This window comes from Gossypium hirsutum, chromosome D05 (genome assembly GCF_007990345.1).
Source record: "Gossypium hirsutum isolate 1008001.06 chromosome D05, Gossypium_hirsutum_v2.1, whole genome shotgun sequence".
Classification (NCBI taxonomy): Eukaryota; Viridiplantae; Streptophyta; class Magnoliopsida; order Malvales; family Malvaceae; genus Gossypium; species Gossypium hirsutum.
In genome coordinates this window covers 6542164-6564815 of record NC_053441.1, presented here as the reverse complement: position 1 = coordinate 6564815, position 22652 = coordinate 6542164, and the positions used below count along the sequence as shown (strand labels likewise).

The following is a 22652-nucleotide window of genomic DNA, read 5'->3' as shown; positions in this document are numbered from 1 at the left end:
GAATGGTTTAGTAGTCTGTACTTCATCCGTAACATGCACTTTGACATTTTCAAAATTTAGGTTATGGTCTTGCTTTCGATATTCTTCTTCAATACGAAGATGATTTGCCAAAGTCTCAAGAGATATTTTCTCTTTTTTATGTTTTAGACTTCTTTTAAAGTCTTTCCAAAATGGAGGAAATTTGTCTATTATGGAGGATATAACAATTATTTCATCCATTTTCATATCATATTGCTTGAATTGATTCAACATCTTTTCAATATCACGAAATTGTTCCATAACAGAATGACCATCAACCTTTTGATAATTATTGAAACGACTGACAATAAATTTCTTACTTGTAACATCTTCGGTCATATATCTTGTCTCCAATTTATCCTATAATTTTATAGCGGTGACCTCGTTTTGGTAGGTGTCAAACAAACTATCAGATAAACCATTCAATATGTGGCTCATGCACATGTAATCAACATTGTCCCATTTTTGTCTTCTCGGGCTGCAACAACAGATTCGTTTTCATTCTCTTCAGGTCTTGGAGTATCCAAAACATAAGCAATCTTCAAAGTTGATAATAAGAAGTGCATCTTTTTCTGCAACGTCGAAAATTGCCACCATCAAACCGATCAAGTTTGACATAGTTGGAAGTCAACTCCCTTAGTGTTCCACTTTCATGTGTTGTAGTAGACATCATGAATTATAACCTTAAAATTGTTAGTACAAATATCCGGTGAGGAAAATCTTGAATAGATGAACGAAACTCGAACAAAAAAAAAGAAATAGGACAAGGCTTCAAGGCGTGTATCAAGCCACTATCTTTAAGGTTATATTCGCCCCCACCTATATTCGGTGTGCAAATGAGTTCCAAGCAAATTAATCTCGAGGATACAATGAAGCCAATGACTATTTGCGTATTGCACTGACGAGAATAGTCCACTACGCACTGAGCAATGTATAACAAGAAACTCAATTTCGACAAAGGATTTTTGCAGTAATACTTTATAGAATAATCTAATAATATTAGAAAATGAAAGAAAGAAAGAAAGAAAGAATATTAGAAATTGTTAGTGTGATTTCCAAATGAAATTTCATTCCTATTTATAGGAAATTTCATGTCTCTTCATAGAGACATATTTCAATAGGTGTCTTTCTGAATAATAGTGTCTTTAAAATAAACACATAATTATTCATTTAATATTATAACTATTCAAATGATATTATTTAAATAGTTATAATTCTTTTTCAAAAAATCAAATAATATAACTTTTGATTAATTACACAAATTCATTTATAGTTATTAGAACACTATAAATATTTAAAAATGTTCCAACACTTAATCCTAATAAAAACTAACTGACTCTTTTGGTGACCTCATAGATCACCTTTATTCGAATCCATCTTTGCAAAGTTTTGACGTCTAACAAAACAAAAATGGAAAGGTTTCAATCAATTGGTATCTACCTTTGCTGCCTTCATGATTTAGCTACCAAAATTAATATCTTATCCTCAGGTTAACATGCGAAATCAAATATGTTTTTAAAAGCTATTATTTTATTAATCTAACATGTGGTGGTTTAGCATTGATTAATCCGTTAGGGTTTAATTTGCTAGACGAAAATAAGGTTTAGTTACCATCCAAAATGTGGTTGGTTTACGTTAGAAATGAATGGGGTTTTGAACACTTTGTACAGCATAAGGCCGGGCTTCAATGGAGTGATCCACACTAAACAGGTCCAAGCCTAGTGGTGTGGTGGTCCGCATCCCCAGGTCCATATCAGAGCAAGATTTTTCGAACACGAAGGTAAGCATATCCTCAGCTGCGGGACCTAGTGACAACGAAGCCGATGTTGACGATTATTCATTGTTTGATAAAATCCTTGGTTTTGGTCTCTTTCCCATAAATAAATGTTCATACTCAGAAGTCAGAACAATAATCAGCAAAGACAAAACAGTTACTTGGATATAATTTCCCCTTGTCAAACCGACCCTCTGTAAGCAATCCGCCATGGACACATTAGCAGCTCGATTCAAGCTCATTGTTTTGCCCTTTCTATCCATTTCTTTGCTTTTCTTACCTTTTCTCCAGGCCACTGATTTCGATTACTGCGGTCAGTTCATCTTTCATTTTGCTAGATTTTTGTTGTTTTTTCTCTCCCCCTTTTCCTGAATATCTGCTCTAAAAAGGAACTGTACACGTGTTACTCCATAGAATCTTAATCGCTTTTCAGTTCTTTTTGTGTGTTCAATATGCCTGAGTTCCTAGATTGAAATCAATGCAGATAATAAAGGTAATTACGTTGTAAAAGTCGATGGAGTCGACATATCACCTAATCCTGTGATTAGCGGGAAACCGGCCACCTTCACGATCTCAGCTTCTACTGGTAACTTTCAGCTTTTGCAATTTCTAAATGGTTTTTGATTTTTTTTGGTGAGCTTTAGGGTTTGTTTAGTTCTCCGGATCATAAACTAAAGATAATAAAATCTTTTTCTAAGTTTGTTGTGGGTAAGATTAGAAGTGTGTAAGGATAATTTTTATCTATGTTACTTAAACTGGAGTGTGAATACAATTTTTTCTTCAGTTTATCATGTATTTAAAGGGTCTTTGAAGATCATATATCATACCATGTTCAAATCTCAGGGACATCAAGCAGGAAGGTTAAGCAAATCTAGGTTAAAAGCTTCAGGTTTTCTTTTAATTAAGAATCTAACCTTCAATGTATTGACTTGTATGAAACAGTGGTTAAAGCTCTTGTCAAACTTAACCCTAAAACCCCTAAATAACGGTCTCAGTACTGTTCAAATTGCAGCACAACCCCAAAACCCATATCATTAATTTATGAATTCTTTTGAAACCCTCTTGATGAAAGTTAATTCTTCCTAGTATTCTTTATGATTTACAATACCCTACATTATTATCCAATTTATCTAGTAAATACATTTCTAATCTTAGTGGACTATGCTCTTGCATGTAAAGTTAATTCCTACTTGCTCGAATTGTGCTGTCTTTTACTGGCAAAGCCATTTCTTGGCATTGAGAACCTTCTTCATTTGTGCCACTGAGTGCCTTTTTTTATGTGGTACACTTGGTGTATATTTATATGAGAATTGCCTTTTGTTTTCACATCCACGGTTCATAGAGGGGGCCTTCTTTGGCATCTTATGAATACATTTTTGCAGGTCAAGCTATCACTGGTGGCAAAGCGGTGATTGACGTTTACTTCTTCGGGTTTCATATCCATCAAGAAACTCATGACCTTTGTGAGGAAACATCTTGCCCTATTACTGTTGGCAACTTTGTGCTCTCTCACAATCAAGTTTTACCTGGTTTTACTCCACCTGTAAGTTTCACTTAACTGGGACACACTTTTTGTTTTCGAAGCTATGTTCAAATTATAACACTTGTGAGGTTCCCTTATAACTTGAACTTTTGAGATATTCAACTAACCTATTCTTTTATATATTCATGATTGTTAAAGAAACCACCAGTTGTTTGCAATGCTTCATGATTGATCTTAGTATCTCTCTTTTCTAAGCCTCACTTCAATATATTTGTATGTGCATTTGTATTATATAAACGACAATATCCTCAAGTCTTGCTAGGCTCAGTAAGAAAATCTCATAAACACCTTTCATATGTGACATCCTTTGCTAATACCAATCTGAACTTTCTAATAAACACCAATCTGAACTCAATATCTGAACTTTCATATATCTATATCGTGTTGTACTTACTTCCTTGCACAGGATATTCTTTGAGGTTCAAGTAAGAATAAGAAGACTGTAACTTGTTTTGATTTCAGATTATGCTACCCTGGCTTTATTCTGTTAAATCCTTGCCTGTTTGATATGCACTTCTTTAGTGAACGATGAGCTTAGAGACCTTAAATCAATGATATCCTGTTTCCTGAGGTCTCATTTCTCTTTTGGGCAGTATCCTCTCTGAGAAGCCTTAAACTGATAGCTTATGAGTTGTTTTCCACTTGGCCTTTTATGATGCCGTCTTCCTGCTCCTGATCTGTTAACCTGACATGCATTGTATTTCAAAACATTAACGTGGGATCAGAAATCTGAAACTCATCCATGCCTGATGTGCTTTTTGATCTTTCCAATTTATCATTCATAGTAAGATGTTCAGTGTTACTTTCATGCCACTCTTGGTTAATCAATAAATGTGATGTGCTCCAACCATTAGCAAAGCTTTAGGAAGCAATATAAAGAGTAATCTGAACAAAAGTAAACAATCTGGAGTTAGTGGGAAAATTTCTCAAGGAAGAAGTAACTTGAACTTGTATTTTTAAAATTTTTAGTGATCTGTTTCACGTTTTAAGTATTAGTGTAATGAATATTTCAAGGGATTTTTGTATTCCACCTACTGGCTGTCGTTTCTCTTTAAAAGTAGAACTCCAACGCCTTTGTTCAAGCCAAGGACCTTGTCTTGCACACAAGCTGATGAACTTATAACCAAGTCCGTCTCTCACTGCAGTTATGAATGGACTGTTTCAGCTCCTTTTTTCTTGTATTCTGCAAACTGGTTTGCTATCATTCCATTGATTAATCTTTCTTAATTGGTTTTCTTTAGAGCTTGTTTTCACCTGGGATTTTTGTTAGATTTCAGAATGTAGTGAATTTGATAATTTCTCCCTCTATCTAGTTTTCATATGGAAGATGTACTCCACTTGGTTGATTACTTTTTTATTATTATACTTGGTTACATACTTAAACTGTCAATAGAGACCAGAATCCAGAGGTTTATCCTTTGTAGCACTTATGTATTAGCTCCATTTAGCTGCCTTTGTGGTTCTATCCCAAAAGAACTCCGGTGGGAAGTGAAAACAGATCATATGGGTTTCAAACTTCTGAGATCCTAATTAGATTCTTTTAGGCTTTGTTCACCAACCTGTTATATTACAATTGACATAAATAGGTAATTATCTTTCCTTTTTATTTTGCAGGGTTCCTACAAACTTAAGATGACATTATCAGGTGCGGGAATTAAACAGTTAACTTGCATTTCCTTCGATTTCAAAATCAGTTTTGGTGCTTCTGAATCTTCAGTCTCTGATAGCTGATCAGCCCACCAAGTATTTATATGAAATATGGACTGCAGTAGGATGTTATATCTTGTTTATTGCGAACAGATCTCACATTCTGCAATATTTTGTACTTGTATTCCGTATTATCGTTCTTGTGAAGATGTCATGAGACAAACTACGTTTACATGGAAGTCACTCCAATCTGCTGAATCATGTTAACAATGTTAATTTCCCTTAATATCAAATCATTTTACATGCTTGTATATTCTTTATGATACAAAAGGAGCCTGTAAACAAGGGATGGGGGGTTAGAGAATGAGCTATATGACTCTGGGGCTTGAGATGTTGATATTCAGCTCAAAATAATAAGGCTTATTTATAAGCTTTCGAATTTTTTTCAAAATAATCAATTAAGTCCTTCTGAACTTTTTACATCCAACTGAGTTTTTGAATTAACAATAGTTCCTTTGACTAACATTGACTGTTAATATTTAATGACAATACTTATGTGGCCGTTAACTGTGTCACATCATTGTCAAAAACTAATGTGGTAGTGTCACGTCACTAAGAAATAATTTTTTTTTCAAAAACTAAAAATTATTTGATAAAAAAATTCAAAAATTCAAATTTATTTTATATTTTAGGAGAGTAAATTAATTAATTTTAATTTTATAATAACAAATTGGAGACCCTATAAAAGGATAAAAGGTTTTCAATTTAATTGATTTTGATGTTTTGGAATTAAAATTTTTAATATAGGAAAAAAAAATTAAACTTTCAGCAATAAGGTCAACAAGTACAATGTGACATTTTTAATGCATTATTTTAGATTCTACTGTCATTTTACTTTAATATTTAATTTTTTTTACTTAGATCAATATTTACAAAAAAAAAATTTGGTGACTAAAATGATATTGTAAATATTATATGGCTTATATTTGACTTACTAAAATGAAAATGCCTTAAAAGTTGGTCATGAAATTATAATGATTTTATTTTAGGTAGCCAAATAAAAGTATCTTAGAAGTTGAATGATAAACTAGGTAATTTATTTAAAAAATAAAGAAAATTAAAAATAAAATAAATAATCAAAATGAAAACTTACTAAAAATTAACTATTAAAATGAATGTATGTAATAATAACTTAACAGTAAGTGAATATTGCAAAATTTTTATTTTCCATGCTCAATTTGGGTGATGACTTACCCGTTTTTAAATAATCAATCAGTCTGACTCTGCACCTACATACATGATAACCTTAATATTTTATTGTATTTTTCCAAAGCAGCACTTTGAAGAAATAAAAAAATCACGCGCTGATGAAATAAAATAAAAAAGTGGCTCCAGAAATCGCAGTTCAAAAATTTCAACCATTCCCCCAACGGTTCATAATTTCAAAAAGCATATCCTCATCTTCACCGTCCATTCCAACCTCTATCCACCATCCGATCAGAAATTCTCCTTCTATTCGTTTTTCCTCAACAAAAATCATTTCAAAATCTCACTTTATTTACTCTCTCTCCAACGTTCTTCCTCAACACCCTCAGATCTCTCTCACTCTCTCCCCCAAACCCTAAACACTTTCAGCCAAAAAGAAAACAAATAAACACTTCACTTTCACTTGAAAACGAAGCTTCCCTTTCAAAATGCCGTTCATTTCTGACACGGCGAGCGCGATCAAGAGCCGTTTCGGCTTCCATAACCGGACCTCTTCCTCCGAGTCGGCCTCCTTGTTGTCGGTACGTAGCCCGCCGGATCTTCTAGTGAAATCGGCGGTGAGGGATAATTCCAGCAATTTCACTGCCTCCACCTCTGCAATTCGGAGCATCCGTGAGTGGGAAGATGGTTTGACTGAAAGTACTGAACCAGCACCGCAGTCACAGAGCTTTGAGTTCCGTGAAGACCCTTCTTTTTGGAAGGACCACAATGTGCAGGTGTGTTGAAATGTTTAAATCTTACCTTTAATTTTCTTAACAAAAGTAAAAAAGAAAGAAAAAAGAATAGCCAAAACATAATTTTCCGCTCTTTTTAACTATTGCTAGTCTGTGGTTTGTGAAAGAAGATTGCAATTCTGGAGTACTCTTCAATTGTTAAAACGTATTTTTATTTTCCATTCTTTTAAACTTATTTAGTTGGACTTGGTTCTTAGTGTGTAGTGGATCAATCAGGCTAGAGAGCGCAAGGAGTGACCAGCCTTGAATAGGGTGTGCCTTTTTTTCCCTGTACGTTTCTTATGAGGACTGCTTTTCAACCTACTACTATACAGTAGGTTCTCAGTGCCCTTAGATCCCAATCCCAGATCAAGTTCCAATCACCGAATTGTTCTCAAGTGAATGGCTTTCACTCAACCTCAATTCATTCAGTTAGGACCTCCCTTTATGTCATTTTTTCCCTTATCTAACAGGGATTTATGTTCTTGGATTAAAAAAAAAAAAGTTGGCAAGTAGCTAAATAGATACCCAAACAATGGCACAGGCTAGTGAAAATAAATAGAAGTTAAGCTAATTGGACCAAATTTTTGTTTTTTTTGAAAAATAAATTAGGTTATCATCAGAATTCGTCCCCTTAGTAGTTCTGAAATTTCACTACAAGGCAACAGCAAGTGTGTTAGGCAAGAAAGTTGTCAGACAATTACTTGGACGGGGCATCCAGAATCTCGTTTTACATTTGATCTTGTTGCTGATGAACATGTTAGCCAGGTATGCCTTTTCTTAAAAAAAATTAGTCTTTTATGTTTAGACCTATGTTATTGCTAAATTATGACATTTAAGTGATTTTAAAGGAGGGTCTGTTCAAAGTAGCTGGATTGCCCATGGTGGAAAATTGCATGGGAGGTTACAACAGTTGCATGTTTGCATATGGCCAAGTGAGCTTCCAAGTTTTAATCACTTTGAGTAAAATTTTTTCTATTATTTCCATGAATTGGTTAATTTTCCACTTATTGACGTCTGGATTTATTTATTTTATTCGGTTCTTGTTTTGGTACTGGCTCCAACTTAAACTTTCTATTATAGACTGGAAGTGGGAAGACTCACACAATGCTCGGAGACATCGAAGGAGGCACTCGTAGGCATAGTGTCAATTGTGGGATGACACCTAGGGTGTTTGAATACTTATTTACAAGAATACAAAAGGTATGGTGTACTTTGGCAAGCTGTGATTGGATTGATGTAATTTTACTTGTGCAAAATAAATTCTCTTTTATGATCATTTAGACAATTAGACGGTCTGCGCATTTATGATTGAGGGATGGAGATAAGGATTAGTTTTGCATGTTGAGTGTTGGAAATCATTGTTGATTAAATATTGTGGCTTTATTGACTAGTTTTAATTATATATTTAAATGTTTAATATTGTAATATCTGAACTGCATTTTTGTGCCAAATGATGGAATGAATTAGAATACTTTCTTTGGATAGAATGAATTTGTGTAAGCAAAGCAACTACTGAAGTTTCTATGAAAAACTAATACATAGTTGCTTCTCTCAGCTAGGAGTTTACAGTCTTCTATACCATGTTTCATTATTTTATAAATCACTTGCTTTTTGTTATCAAGTTATCTCATACCATACTTCTGTGATATATCAGGAGAAAGACACTCGTAAAGATGAGAAATTAAGATTTACTTGTAAATGCTCGTTTCTGGAAATCTATAATGAACAAATCCTTGATCTTTTAGATCCATCATCAACCAATTTACAGGTAAAATTACCTACATAATGTCTATTACAACTCAGTTTGAAATACAAGTTTTTCCCTCTAAACTGAAGAAATTGACTCCTCTTCGGTGTTTACGTTGCAGATAAGAGAAGATATGAAAAAAGGTGTTCATGTTGAGAATCTTAAGGAGATAGAAGTTACAAGTGCACGGGATGTGATTCAACAGCTCATTCAAGTACTGACTCTTAAAAGTTACTTGTACCATAAGCACATCTAGGTTTAGACGTTCACGTTTAAAAAATTCTTAGCTAGAGTTAATAAGGTGTTTCTAGAGTTTATTTTGAATGTATAAGAATTCTTTTTATTTTTTAAATAGTCTTTTTATGTTTTCTCTTTACTTATTATTCACCTAAAGCTTTATAAAATATTTCAGGGTGCAGCAAATAGAAAGGTGGCTACCACTAACATGAATCGTGCAAGTAGTCGTTCTCACAGTGTATTTACATGCATAATTGAAAGTAAGGTGTGTGACCTTTTAATTGAAGAGTTTCTATAAAATCATTAGTTCTTTCTCTTTCATGGGTTGTCTTTACCTTGAAACTAGAATATTCTAACTAAGTGTTTAATATCAGTGGGAGTCTCAAGGTGTAACTCACCACCGTTTTGCCCGACTTAATCTTGTTGATTTAGCAGGCTCAGAAAGGTACAGAACATGTCTAAGTGTGAAAAACATAACACTTCTTCTCGTAGTTTCTTTTGAATATATCATTTATAAGTTGCTCATGACAGGCAGAAGAGTTCTGGGGCCGAAGGTGAACGCCTCAAGGAGGCTACTAATATTAACAAGTCTCTTTCAACATTGGGGTAACTTATCGTAGCTCTAAAGTGTAAAATTTATAATATCAGATTATGGTTATTTGTTTTTCATTCTACCAGTCTATAACAAACAATTTTACATTTGCAGACTTGTGATAATGAACCTTGTAAATATTTCCAATGGGAAGTCTCTTCATGTTCCTTATAGAGATTCAAAGCTCACTTTTTTGCTTCAGGTATTTTTATGAACTTTTTGAAGCAGGGCAGCTATTATACATTTAATCTATAAACAGTTTTTGTTGTATGTATGCTTCTATTGAGAATGTTTAGTGTTCTGGATCTGCTATGCAACTGAAAATAATGTCTTGCTATTTTCTTTCCAGGATTCTCTAGGAGGGAATGCAAAAACAACCATAATTGCAAATATTAGTCCAGCTAATTGGTTAGTGGAATATATTTTTTGTGTTTTTGCACTAGTTAGTTGATTTAAACTTCAATTTTAAATTCCATTTACGTGTGTGAATCCAATTTTTTTCTACAGTTTTCACAATGAGCTGAATCTTAAATGCATAATAGTAAATGACAAATTTTCCGTTTCTTCTTTTGGGCATTTTCTGCAGTTGTTCTTTGGAGACACTAAGTACATTGAAGTTTGCACAGAGGGCTAAATTTATTAAGAACAATGTATGAGATCTTTGCTTAGCTACTTTTAATACAATGCATGGCTTACTCGTCATTCATGTGATTTCCTGAAATCCTCTGTTTTATTTTCTGTTCCCAACAGGAACTGATGCTAGCCTTTGAGCCTGTTTAGACTACATAATCTGTACTTGTATACTAATAATGAGAGTTTTGTGTTGTGGAACCCATTTAGTTAAAAAAGGTCGAGTGATACCAAGTTTTTTTCATGTATATATATATTGAAAAATACAACTTTTTGTTAAAAAAATTATTTCTTTTAGCCTCTTAATCAGTTAGCCAAATTCTAGTTAATGTATATAGTTTTTAAATTTTGGATGTCATATTTATTGAAAGATTTGAACTAATGTATTGTAGGCAGTGGTAAATGAAGATGCATCTGGAGATGTTGTTGCTATGAGACTGCAAATTCAACAGCTGAAGGTATAATATTGTTAAACTTACGATCATATTTGAAAGTACCTTTAAAGTTATTGTAATACTGTAATAGTAGGCGGTTCGCTCAGTTTCTATTTATCAATATGAGTTTCACTATACTTCTCTGCTGAATCTCCTTTTTATTGAGCAAGCAGTAATTGTATTGTGAGTATTATGTTTTGCTTTATCTTAACTGAAAAATAAAGGTAGAAATAATAAATGTTAATTTACAAAATTTCAAGCAGCAAGCAGAATCTTCTGTTTTTGTGAGCTGAAGTCATGCCAAAGTTTAAATGATTCATTTTATTTATTTCATTTGCATGGTTCTCATATTCTTTCAGGTTTCTAGTTATCCTTATTATCCAAAATTCTGTTTTTTCAGAAAGAAGTATCTCGTCTACGAGCTTTTGTTAATGGCAAAAGTGAAAATCTGGATAATGATAACTTGGCATCAAGCATTCCAGCATCACCTGGGCCCTTTAAATGGGAATGCCCTCCTGGATCATTCAGTCCACTTACATCTGATAAAAGGATGTCTCAGGTATGCAGAAATCTTGCTTTGTTGAGGAAACACCCAATCTAGAGCTGTTGTTAAACTATTTTCTTTTTCTGCTTATTATGATTTTGTAATCCAGAAAAAAGATTATGAAGTTGCTCTTGTTGGGGCCTTCAAGAGGGAAAGGGAGAAAGAAGCCGCTTTACAAGCACTGACTGCTGAAAACCAGGCAGCTATGCAGTTGGTATGTCCTATGCCTTGAAAGAAGTACCTTTTCTTTATTTTATATGTTTCAGTCTTTGGGGCTGCAAAGTTTAAGTTAACAATAATTTTTGAAAGTTTGGGAGTTAACTTAAGGAATAGGACATGCTTAAAATTTTGATTATATAAATTATAAAGGAATTCTGTGAGATTTGTTCTTAGCATCTAAGTCTGGAGTATTGCGTAATGTGATAAGTTATTAGAAGTAAAATTTGTTACTTTGTGTTGGACTTTTGATAGGCAAAATAAAGAGAAGAGATCCAAAGTTAACAATATTTTTTGAGGTTTGGTTCTTAAATCTTAAGAAATATGACATGCTTAAAATTTTAGTATATAAAGGGATTCCGTGAGATTTGAACTCTAGAGTATTACGTAAAACTAGAAGTAAATTTTGTTTACTTTGTGCTGTCTTTGTTGATAGGCAAAACAAAGAGAAGATGAGATCCAAAGTTTGAAAATGAGGTTAAGGTTTCGAGAAGCAGGAATTAAGAGGCTGGAGGCTGTTGCTTCTGGAAAGATATCTGCTGAGGCACACCTACTAAAAGAGAAGGAAGAATATTTGAAGGAAATTGAGGTTTTACGAGCTCAAGTTGATCGCAACCAAGAAGTCACTAGATTTGCACTGGAGAATTTGCGACTGAAGGAAGAGATTAGGAGGTATGTTTGCACCTGGTCCTCGGGGTTCTCCATTTCACTCTTTAATCGTTATCCATTTGCCTTTTTTTTTTACTTGCTATAAGTTTGAGAACTATATTCAGTTGTAAATACTAAACTAGTTGTTGTCATGAATCAGTGCTTTGAGCCTGGTGCTTAATTGGTTCATGCAACCATCTTAAGAGTACTGCATTCAGTAAGGTCTAGTTTAAATCTTAGCATTTACTTATTTTCAAGCTGCAGTATCTTTCCTACCAAAAAGTCAATGCTTCAAGCCAGGATAAATTGGTAAATGCTGAAAGAACCAATTCTCTAAAGTGTTTATAAAAAACTTCTTACATAATTGCATTTAATTTTCAGTGTTTGCTTCTTTTGGCTTATTTACATGTTATTTTTCTTCTTTGCATGAGCAGGAATAAACAAACACTAATATTATTATGTCTCTGATGTTTGTTGCTACTCACAGATTGAAGTCCGTTTGTGATGAAGGCCAAGTGGAGATGATGAATGAACAGATCAAGGCATTACACAATAAGGTGCAAAAAGAAATTCTTTGAATATTCTTCTAGTGTCTAAATTCATGGTTGATATTGTCTTTAGTGCAAACGTTGCTTACTCCAGTCACTATTATGCAGTTGCTAGAGGCACTAGATTGGAAACTTATGCATGAGTCAGACTCCTTAATGAATGAGGTTCTTTCTAAGCTTTGTCATGACCTAAATTTTGATGATTTTAAATTTTGTGAAGAAAATCTTCTAAATCTTGGTTAATGTTTGTGCAATGCAGAAAACAAAATCTAAAGGGTCAGGAGTTAATGATGATCTTAATGAACTGATCTCTAGTCAGGTTGGTTAAGTCTTCCAGGATCTTAGTGTGGTTATTCTCTTATGCATAAACTACAAAAGATATGTTTGCATTATGTGTCTTGTAATCTTGGAAACTGTTTGCAATTCACTATAACCTGAATGAATACAACTGTGAGCTAGATTCTTAACTTTTAAATAATCCTACATCTTTTGACAAATTTTTTTGTCCACTTGGAGTAAAGATTCTTAACTTTACATATTTCTAAGTAATGTAATCTTTGAAATTGCCAATAATCTCTTGACCTAGTGGCAAGAGGCTTGTGAGACATAAGATTATGGCAGCAAATAGGATGTCTGAATTTGAACAGAAAAAAAAAACCTATTATCTTCTGCAATGGGTCTTCTTCCACAAAATATCTATTATTACATATTTCTTGCCTGAAAAAGAAATTTTGATATACTGAAAACAGGAGCAGGATTCAGCTTGGGGCTCTAACCTTAAGGAGGAAAACGAATTCCTTAGAATGCAGGTAGCTATACCTGGATGAACTATTTCTTTGAAGCTGTTCTTTTGGTAAAAGATGGATTTCATGTGATCGATAAATGTTTGTTTAACAGGCAATTCACAACAAGGCGGAAATGGATGTACTCCAGAAAAAACTTGAATTTTGTCTTGATGAGAAGGAAGAGTTAGAGAGGTATGTCATAGCTTAAGAGATGTACAATTCGAAGAAACAGTCATGCAGTATCATATATTGATATGCTTTACCATCAAAATAATTATCAATATTGCAGGTATGTCAGTGAGCTACTTAACAAGCTTGAAGAAGAACGGTCTTCAAGATTGGAGAAAGAAGCAGTACAGCAAACAGTGGTTCGTTCATCACCAGCAGATGTGCCAACTATCAAACTTAATGACCAACTGGAGCTTAAAACAATGGTTGATGCCATAGCAGCTGCAAGTCAGAGAGAAGCTGAAGCTCATGAGAGAGCATTTAAGTTATCTCAAGAGAACGAAGAATTACGATCAAAGCTTAAGAGCTATGTTGAGGATAACAAGCAGCTCCTTGAATTATATGAACAGAATGCTGCTGAAAGAAATTATAAAGGTTCAAATGAAGGTGAAATTAATGAAAATGACACTACGGACCACACTGATGCTGCTTTACATGAAAATTGTGAAGAAAAACAGGTCGAGTTGAAGAAAGTTGTTGATAACCTCGAGCAACAGCTAACGGAAATGCATGAAGAAAATGAAAAATTGATGGGTTTGTATGAAAGGGCAATGCAGGAGAGAGATGAGTTCAAAAGAATGTTTTCTTCTTCAGGAACTCCAAACAGAATGGAGCCTAGAGAATTCGAATGCCCTGAAAAGCTAGTTGAATTTGATGGAGGGGAAGACAGCTTGGATAAACCTCATGTCCAATTTGACTCAAAGGATTTAGAGGGTGGAACTGCTCCCCTTTGCTCACTTAAGCAGGATGCAGGTGAAAGTCTAGAGTTGAATATGCTTGGTGCTATTGAAGTGATCTCAAGTGTCAAAGATGTGCATTCCGATCTTCAATCAGAAGCAGGGAATTACATGGAAATAGACCAAGATACTACTGCTGCAAAGTTGTCAGAAGATTTAAATTCTGCAAGAGCAATTCTGAAACAGGCACTTGAAAAGCTTTCATATTCCGCCAAGACAGTTAACGAATTTTGTTCCCTTGAGAAATCATTCTGTGAGATTGATAACCTTTCCAGAGAAATAGAAGTAACAGAAAGTGGGATAGAGGAGAAACAACGACACCTTGAATCTGTTGCAATCATTTCTTCAGAAACAAAAGAAAGAAAAGCTTTAACTGACAGCAAGTTATCAGCACTCAAATACTCTCTTTCAAACTTTTCTTCTTCGGTTGCTTACTTCGAACAGCGAGAAGCTCGAGCAAGGATGAGATTAAATGCCTCATTGTCATACTTGGATAACAAGAAAGACGAACTAGCCAATCTTAAGAAGTCAAAGGCGGAAATCGAGGTGTTGTTGAGTAAGATACGGGAATCTGAATCCGCAACAAGGAGCAACATTGTGTTGTTGAAATCAAAACTTGAGGAAGAAAGTAATAGACAAGAGAATGACAAGGTTTTATTTGCCATTGATAACTTGGATAAAGTTGACCCCTCCCAGAGAAACTTATGTTTAGGTGGCAAAGCTACTGAGTTACTGAAGACTGAAGAAGAGAAAAGCAAGCTCCAAAATGAGATCAAGTCATCACGTGAAAGCTTGGCAGCCATTAAAATGAGATTCCAGGATTTGAACAAGAAACTGATGAAGGTAGAAAAAGACATGGAAGGTGTTTCAATGGAAATACAGAAAGGATCAAAGTCAGTGGAGGAATTGAAGTTTGCCATGGAAAGTGCAATCCAAGAGAAAAATACCCTCCTCGAAATTGCAGAGAATGGGAAAGCTGAAATCGATAACTTGATCTTGGAATACCAGCAGAGTATTTTTATGTGGATCTGACAGAAGCGGAGATGAAGGCCATTGATGAAGAATTGAAGCTTGAGTCAAGGAGATTAGAACAGCTACAAATAATGAGAGCCACATCTGGCAAGAAGGTAGAGCAATGGTTGTCTCATTCAGGTTTGTTATCCGAAAAACTGGGAGCAGAATTACAAAGTGTTTGGGCAACTTTCGAGGAGGCTAAGAGTTTGTTAGAATCGGAACATTGAAGTGTCTGTTAAATCCTTGTTTTTAACAGGCTCCTGATATTTTCCACATTAATTCACAACTCAAAATCCTGTGAAATATGCGTGCAATTTCTGGTGTAATTAACTATTCCATCTCGTTGATGTACTTGTTTGTATTTTAATTATATACTAATTGCTATTCCCTTTCTAAGGGTATTCTGAAGACATTGATGGTTCTTATAGAACAAAAGAAAAACCAAAATAAAAGATGGCTAGGACATCTTAAAATTGAAGAACTACAGGATTTGAAATTATGCTGCCATCTATGAGCTTCACCGTAATGTGTGCTTGGTTAGATTAAAAAATGAATGGATGAAAGGAGGGAGTGAAAGTGGAAAGAAAATAAATTTTAAAATATGCTTTATTGGAAAGAAAATGTGTGAGAAAAGAAAATAAGAGGAATGATTATTTTTTATTTTAATGTATAAAATTAATCTTGTTAAAATAGGATGAGGAGGAAGACGTATATATTAATTTAAAATTATGTATTTTTTAAATATTTTATTTTCTTTCTTTTCATTTTCCTTTTTTTTTTCTCTCTAGAAACAAAATTTATGTTATCCATAGTTTTTAATTTTTTATACTTTCAATTTTTTATCCTTCCAATTTCCTTTCACTCTACCATTATCCAATTAATCTTTTCCTTTTTTGCTCCAAAAGCTTTATATGGTCTTTCCATGTTATCCTATAACGAAGAGAATTAATAAATAGAATACGAGAAAATATAACTATATCAAAATATTAATAAAATAAACTTTATAAAAAATATAACTTATTGGAATATAAATATATAAAATTTCCAATATTATTATAAATAATATCAAAATTCATATTATATTAAAATTTCTTAATAAAATAATTTTTTTTTAAAATACAACTATATCAACCGTTAAATTTATACAATTAACAACTATATCAACCGTTAAATTTATACAATTAACTATAACTAAACTCATATACAAGGTGTCAGATACGGGTTTAATTGAGGCGGATTGAGGCCTGAATAAATTTAATGCCTTTTGCAGTTGCGAATTGTTGTGTTTTTTTTAGAATTTACTAAACCCGTGTAGGATTTTTATTTTTTTTTTACGTTAGTGACCCTTTTTTCATGGAAATAGTTTTTCTTTCTTTCTTTTCTGGTGCACAATTAGTGTGGTAATATATCTGAATTTCTTATGACTTTGAAATAAATTTAATTTATCCATAATTTGCTAGGTTTAGTTGTGAGTAGTAGGTTTTAGCTGAACTGGTTCACTCGTTGAAATAACTGAAATTGAAAGTTCTTGAGTATTTTTTTAACAACCAACATTAAACATTAGTAGTTGTTTTATTGTGGATTTAATGGCGTTGGCGCAATGCAGATGATGTCTAATCCTAATCTGATGAGAATGGCCTCAGAAAGCATGAAGACCATGAGACTTGCTGCAGAACAGTTAAAGCACACTCGACCAGAGGAGATGGCGGAAATTGGTGAGAAAATGACTATGCATTGCCTGAAGAGATAGCTCCCATGCGTACCCATGCTGTTGCTCAGATCAGTTATGAATTAAGTGCAGCTCAGATGTTGAAGAACCAGGTGTTTTATTACCATCTAAAATCACATCATTGCTGTTGATTTTCAATCGCTCAGATAAAATATATGTCCATCATGAAAGAGATTTTTTCTCCACATTCTTAAACAAAGAGAGAACGCAGTAGGAGCCTTGATGCTGAAAGAAGTTGCGATACTCTTTCTTTTAGAAGTTTTACAGAACTGGATACATTGTAAAACCTTTGATGAGATAATATCATACTGTCGGGTTTACATGATCATTGGGTTGCATTTGCATAACTTAAATATGTTAGTCAAATATATGAATGTGAGGTGTATGTGAAGAAACCAGACATCATTTGTGTATGGATACTATTCAATTATGACTCAAATGTGGAGGCAATTCAGTGCTAGGGGTGCAACTTGTGATCGAATAAAATATGATTTCCTCAATTGCTGCTTGAGTGCATGGCTTTCGTTCTGTTAATCAGTTTCCAAAAACTAATGGTATTATTATTACTAACTTTACACATTGAATCTTGAGAAGACTTTTTCACCATGGAATTATTTTCAAATAACAGAAGAACGGAAACAATGTCTTATAACTTTAATTTATGGTTCACCCTGTCATATTTCTGGTTTATTTACTCTTTTCTCTTATTAACTAGCATCAGACATGCGAGTATATCTATATGTTTTCTAGGGGAATGAGCTTCATAAGCAGGGGAGGTTTGATGATGCCTCTGAGAAATATTTGCTTGTAAGCCAGCGATTTATATTTCATTTTTTTCTTAAAATTTATCTCAGCTTATTTGTATTTTATTGTCATTAATTAAAATCTTCATTTCCTCTTCCACAATATTAGGCAAAGAAAAACCTTAAAGGAATTCCTTCCTCCCATGGAAGAACACTTTTATTGGCATGCTCTCTTAATCTGATGTCCTGATACTTGAAAACAAGGCAATATGATAAATGTATGAAAGAAGGCTCTGAGGTACGAAGATTCCAGTTTTTCCTTTATTTCATGGTACAGTACTATAGGTTTTATCATAAATTATATTCTCAAGTTATTATCCTCATCCCAATATAATATGAAAAAAAAACACTCTTTAATGTCACTAGACTAGGCTACTAATTAAATAAACAGATAGATGTTCTTTGTATATTTAGTATATAATAGTTTGCGTCTTCCATCTTCTATCTAGCTGAACTTACCAATTTTTATTTCTGGTTTTGTCAGATGATGGAAAGAATGTCAAAGCTCTTTACCGAAGAGGTCAAGCATACAAAGAACTGGGCCAACTAGAAGTGGGTTTTATATGCATATAGGTCAAGCATGCATTTTCAAATTCTGGAATAATCTGCACATGTGTTTGCTTTATAACTTTCTGCAATTTATTAGGATGCCATCTCGGATTTGAGCAAGGCACATGAAGTTTACCCTGGTGATGAAACAGTTGCTGATGTATTGAGGTATGATTTATTTGAGTTAAGATTGTGGAAACACGGGATAAGTTGTAGTCAGGTGCATTCACCTTTGAAGTAGTTATGCACCAACACATGTCATGATTATTATTGGCTGGGACACGTTAGGTGCATTTTGTAATTGTCGTTTATTTTTCTCTTTTCTTTTATGGTATGTAGTTTAGTTATTAACCATTATTCATAAAATTGCTGATAAGTCACTTTTTGTTTGAATGCGCCGTGGTAGTTAGTGATGTCAATTGTTAATGTAGGGATGCTGAGGAAAGATTGGCTAGAGAAGGCAGTCATCAGGCACCTCAAGGTAAATTTAACATCCTATATTTTGCATTTTCTTATGGATATTCTCTCTCACATATATATAATATGTATATGTATGTGTCTGTGTCTGTGTCTGTGTCTTTAATGCTTACACTTCTATTTGCTCGTTATTTCACAGGTGTGGCAATTGAAGAAATAACTGAAGAAGCTGCAAGCACCTCTTCAGCTAATCGCCAAACTTCATTTACCAAGTATTCATCGAAACAACCACGAGAAAGTACTGGATTATCTAAAGAATGAGAGTGGGAAAAACGTTTGGGACATTGACAGCCAATTCTGTGTGCCTGGAGGCTCTAAAAAATGATCCAGAAGCCCTTCGGTTTGTTATGATTTTGACAATTGTTTGTTTGGTGGTCAATTACTTAATCTGGTAATGCCATATTATGTCATCTATGCTGTCGAATATATAAAAAATGATGTGAACTTTGATACTTGAAGATCCTTTACGGTTTCTGCTCTCTTTATTTCTCGTTGTTTTAGCTTTAAATCTTAGCGGCATTAATTTATATTATCACCTTATAGTATGCAAATAATTACAATTCGCTTTGATGCATGTCCATGGTGGATAATGAGATTATGAACTTAAAAAGGTTACTGTTGCTAGAAGTAGAACTTGTAGAACTAAAAGTTTGTGGTCTGTGCTGAATCAATTTTTTGTGCTCTATTATTAATTTAGTAGGTCCCAAAATTGACAATTCTCCCGTTTCCCCTTGTATTAGCTGATCGTTTTAGAAATTCATTTCTAATGCTGATCCTTATACCCTTTCTGCTTTGAGTGGCGGTAAAGTTGGAGAGGTGTCACCAGACTTGTTTAAGACTGCTACAAATATGATCGGCAAAATGTCACCTGAACAGCTACAAAAAATGGTTCAATTGGATTTGGACCTGGATCAGTTCATCCCAATGTAACACCTGACATGCTTAATTCTGCAACTGATATGATGACCAAGATGCCTCCAGAGGAGCTTCAGAAAATGTTTGAAGCAGCAGCCTCTTTGGAAGGGAATGACTCTATTTCCACATCAACAGCTGTAAAGAGTAGCAGACTGGATTCAGATGCTGAGGTAAAATATCCAGAATTTCAGACGGCATCTGTCTCCAATGGGAATAATGGTTTTGGTGAAACCAGTTCTTCTAGTCGTTTTCCGAATCCAATGTTCTCAGTCGAATTTGCCTACATCAACTGCTGATTTACAAGAACAGATGAGAAACCAAATGAAAGATCCAGCGATGCTGCAGGTATGACGAAGAATGTTGTCCTTCTCAATTGCAAGTGTCTCTTCATGATTAGAGCTTAAGTTGCCCCAAGTTCGTGGCTTTTAAGGTTTTGTTATAAATTGGCAGATGTTTGCATCAATGATGAAAAACATGAGCCCAGACATAATGGAAAACATGGGTGAACAATTTGGATTGAAGCTTTCTCGTGAAGATGCCAATGCACAACAAGCTATGGCATCTTTATCACCCGAGGAATTGGATAGAAAGGTACTTGTTTCGGTACCCTGTTTTAAAATTTTTGGCTATTTAGAACATGGTTTATATAATTGTTAAACCATTTATCAGTATAAATGTTTCAATCTTTATCTCAAATTATTATAGTTGAATAGTGTGGTTTTGTCTACACATTGCTTCAACTTCATCCTTACCATTTATCCTCCTCCTCTAAGTTGTCTCTTATTGAGCCAGTTGTGGTGGGCGTTTCTTTATCAGAATGTTAACCGCTTTTGCCACTAAATTATAACATTCCCCCTTCACTATCTTGTTCCAGATGCGCTGGGCAGATAGGATCCAGAAAGGAGTAGAAGGTGCAAAGAAGGCAAAGAACTGGTTGCTTGGAAAACCCGGTATGATCCTAGCACTATGCATGCTCATCTTAGCAGTGGTTCTTCACCGGTTGGGTTTTATCGGTAGATTGAATTATCTCAATCTCCATTTTGAACGTGAATCGCCATGGAAGTTCAACTTTAGAGACTATATCATGCTTCTCGGGTTGCAAGGTGGTAAGGGCAGTAATTTGGAGCAACACGTTCTCACGATTAAAAAACGGTGTTTTGTGTTGTATCGATGAAAGGGGTGGTCGAGATTTCTTTCAAATGTGAACGCTCAGTGGATTCCGTGTTGTATCGATGAAAGAGTGGTCAGTGTTTCTCTCAGAGGAGATTGAAAGCCACGATCCTGATTCCTGATATCAAACTGGCTTCCATTTCTCTGCAAAAATATCACTATATCAGCATTCTGAGGACATATTTCTGATCCTTATCTGTTTCAGGTTTTTCTCTGTAACAATACAGCATTCTGATGACATATGTCTTCTGATCCTTCTGTTTTCGGGTTCGGCTAACGAATATCTATTGGCTTCTCGTCATTCATTTGCGTCTCTTTCATTTTCTTCTCTCCTATTCAAAATTTATTTTCCACCTTTTCACCCCTTCCCATTTTTTCTCTTTAAAAAAAGTCAATATTAAAGAGAATATGAAAAGGGTACGCATTCACAATAATGAAGAAAATAAAAAGTCAACCGGGAAATTTTTTTTTGACTGAAAATTAATATAATTAATATTGAAAATGACATGACAACTAAACTACTCCAATCTACACTCATTCCGTCCATCTTCTAGACGTCCCAGAAGCTAACACGTGGATGCCATCAGCCCTTTTAAAAAAAATAAAATCCTTGGACTCGGTTTTCCAGCCTTTCAGGTGAAAGAAAAAAAAAATCCCAGTTTTAGCACGACGGGTTTGAAGACATTTTCAAACTTCAAAATTCTAGCTCTCACGTAAATGGGGAAAATGACAATCTTTTATTGAGATCTTATAATATACGAAAACCTTTCTATTTGCTGTCTATCTATAATAACATATATGAATTGCCATTTTTTTACGTTAATAACGTATATATCAATGTGAATTTTTTTTACGTTAATAAAAATAATTATATTAATTGCCATTATAAATTTATTTTTAGTAGGTTTATTCAATTTATAAGGAAGAATTTTAATTTCATTAAAAATATTTCATTAAATATATAATAATTAAAAAGAGTTGTATTTTTGTTAATTTTTTATTTTTGAGTTATATTTAATCATTAAAGTTAAAACATTCAATTTTATATTGTTGGTTTATTTTAATAAATTTAACTTTATATTAAAACTAAAATCATTTAAATGGAACAAACCGAATATATTAATACATTTGTTAAGTGGTTGTGAATGTTTTGATACGTCCTTTGGATGATGTATCTGAGTTAGGAACGTTGGTTAATGATTGTTTAATGCTTAAGGAACAGTTTAAGCACTAGTCGTTTTATTGGATACGTAGAAATTATAATCATGTCGCTCATTCTTTTGCTCGGTGGTTTATTGTATGCAAATTACTCTGAAAGAAATATTCTTTTCATCTCTCTTTCTCATGATTTTGCATTGTGGATTTTACTAATTTATTGTATATATGCAAATCATTCTGAAAGGGTTCTATCCTTGTTAAATTTGACTATATTTTTTATTTTGTTATTTTCCTTAAAAAATTATATGTTGAATGCATTTCATATCTAAACATAAATACTAACACTATCAAAATTAAAACCTTAAATGTTAAAATAGCTTCTGAGTTTTGATACTGTTAAAATGAATTTAACATATTGATTTTTTAAATTAAAAAATAAGCACACTTTTTGAAAATTTTTCAAAAATAAATTATTAGTATTTTTCATTTTATCTTATAATTTCAATTTCAATTTCAATTTCAATTGT

General features: G+C 33.6%; 2 protein-coding genes and 1 pseudogene across 2 annotated transcripts; all 3 read left to right on the top strand.

The window, feature by feature from the left end:
• The first annotated feature begins 1802 nt into the window (after positions 1-1802).
• Positions 1803-5285, top strand: LOC107906662 (putative phosphatidylglycerol/phosphatidylinositol transfer protein DDB_G0282179). The gene is made up of 4 exons (XM_016833727.2): positions 1803-2105; positions 2277-2378; positions 3175-3335; positions 4950-5285. Exons 1-4 carry the CDS (start codon positions 2003-2005, stop codon positions 5064-5066), a joined length of 483 nt encoding a protein of 160 aa, XP_016689216.1. The 5' UTR covers positions 1803-2002; the 3' UTR covers positions 5067-5285.
• Positions 5286-6399: 1114 nt separating this feature from the next.
• On the top strand, positions 6400-15734 carry LOC107906661 (kinesin-like protein KIN-12E). The gene is given in 23 exon segments (XM_016833726.2): positions 6400-6964; positions 7574-7729; positions 7813-7896; positions 8045-8164; positions 8619-8732; positions 8833-8925; positions 9124-9213; positions 9323-9393; positions 9480-9554; positions 9655-9742; positions 9890-9948; positions 10127-10190; positions 10563-10628; positions 11005-11163; positions 11258-11362; positions 11801-12036; positions 12500-12569; positions 12669-12725; positions 12820-12879; positions 13310-13369; positions 13458-13537; positions 13635-15328; positions 15331-15734. Coding segments are annotated over 23 exon segments (4110 nt in total). The 5' UTR covers positions 6400-6676; the 3' UTR covers positions 15552-15734.
• A 1124-nt stretch (positions 15735-16858) lies between these two features.
• On the top strand, positions 16859-21272 carry LOC107903252 (outer envelope protein 61-like; annotated as a pseudogene).
• The last annotated feature ends 1380 nt before the right edge of the window (positions 21273-22652 follow it).

Excerpts from the sequence above, each read along its gene's own strand:
- LOC107906662 (XM_016833727.2), top strand. The coding sequence starts at position 2,003 with ATGGACACATTAGCAGCTCGATTCAAGCTCATTGTTTTGCCCTTTCTA. Across the intron at positions 2,106-2,276 it reads CACTGATTTCGATTACTGCG|ATAATAAAGGTAATTACGTT; the intron begins GTCAGTTCATCT and ends AAATCAATGCAG. Across the intron at positions 2,379-3,174 it reads CACGATCTCAGCTTCTACTG|GTCAAGCTATCACTGGTGGC; the intron begins GTAACTTTCAGC and ends ACATTTTTGCAG.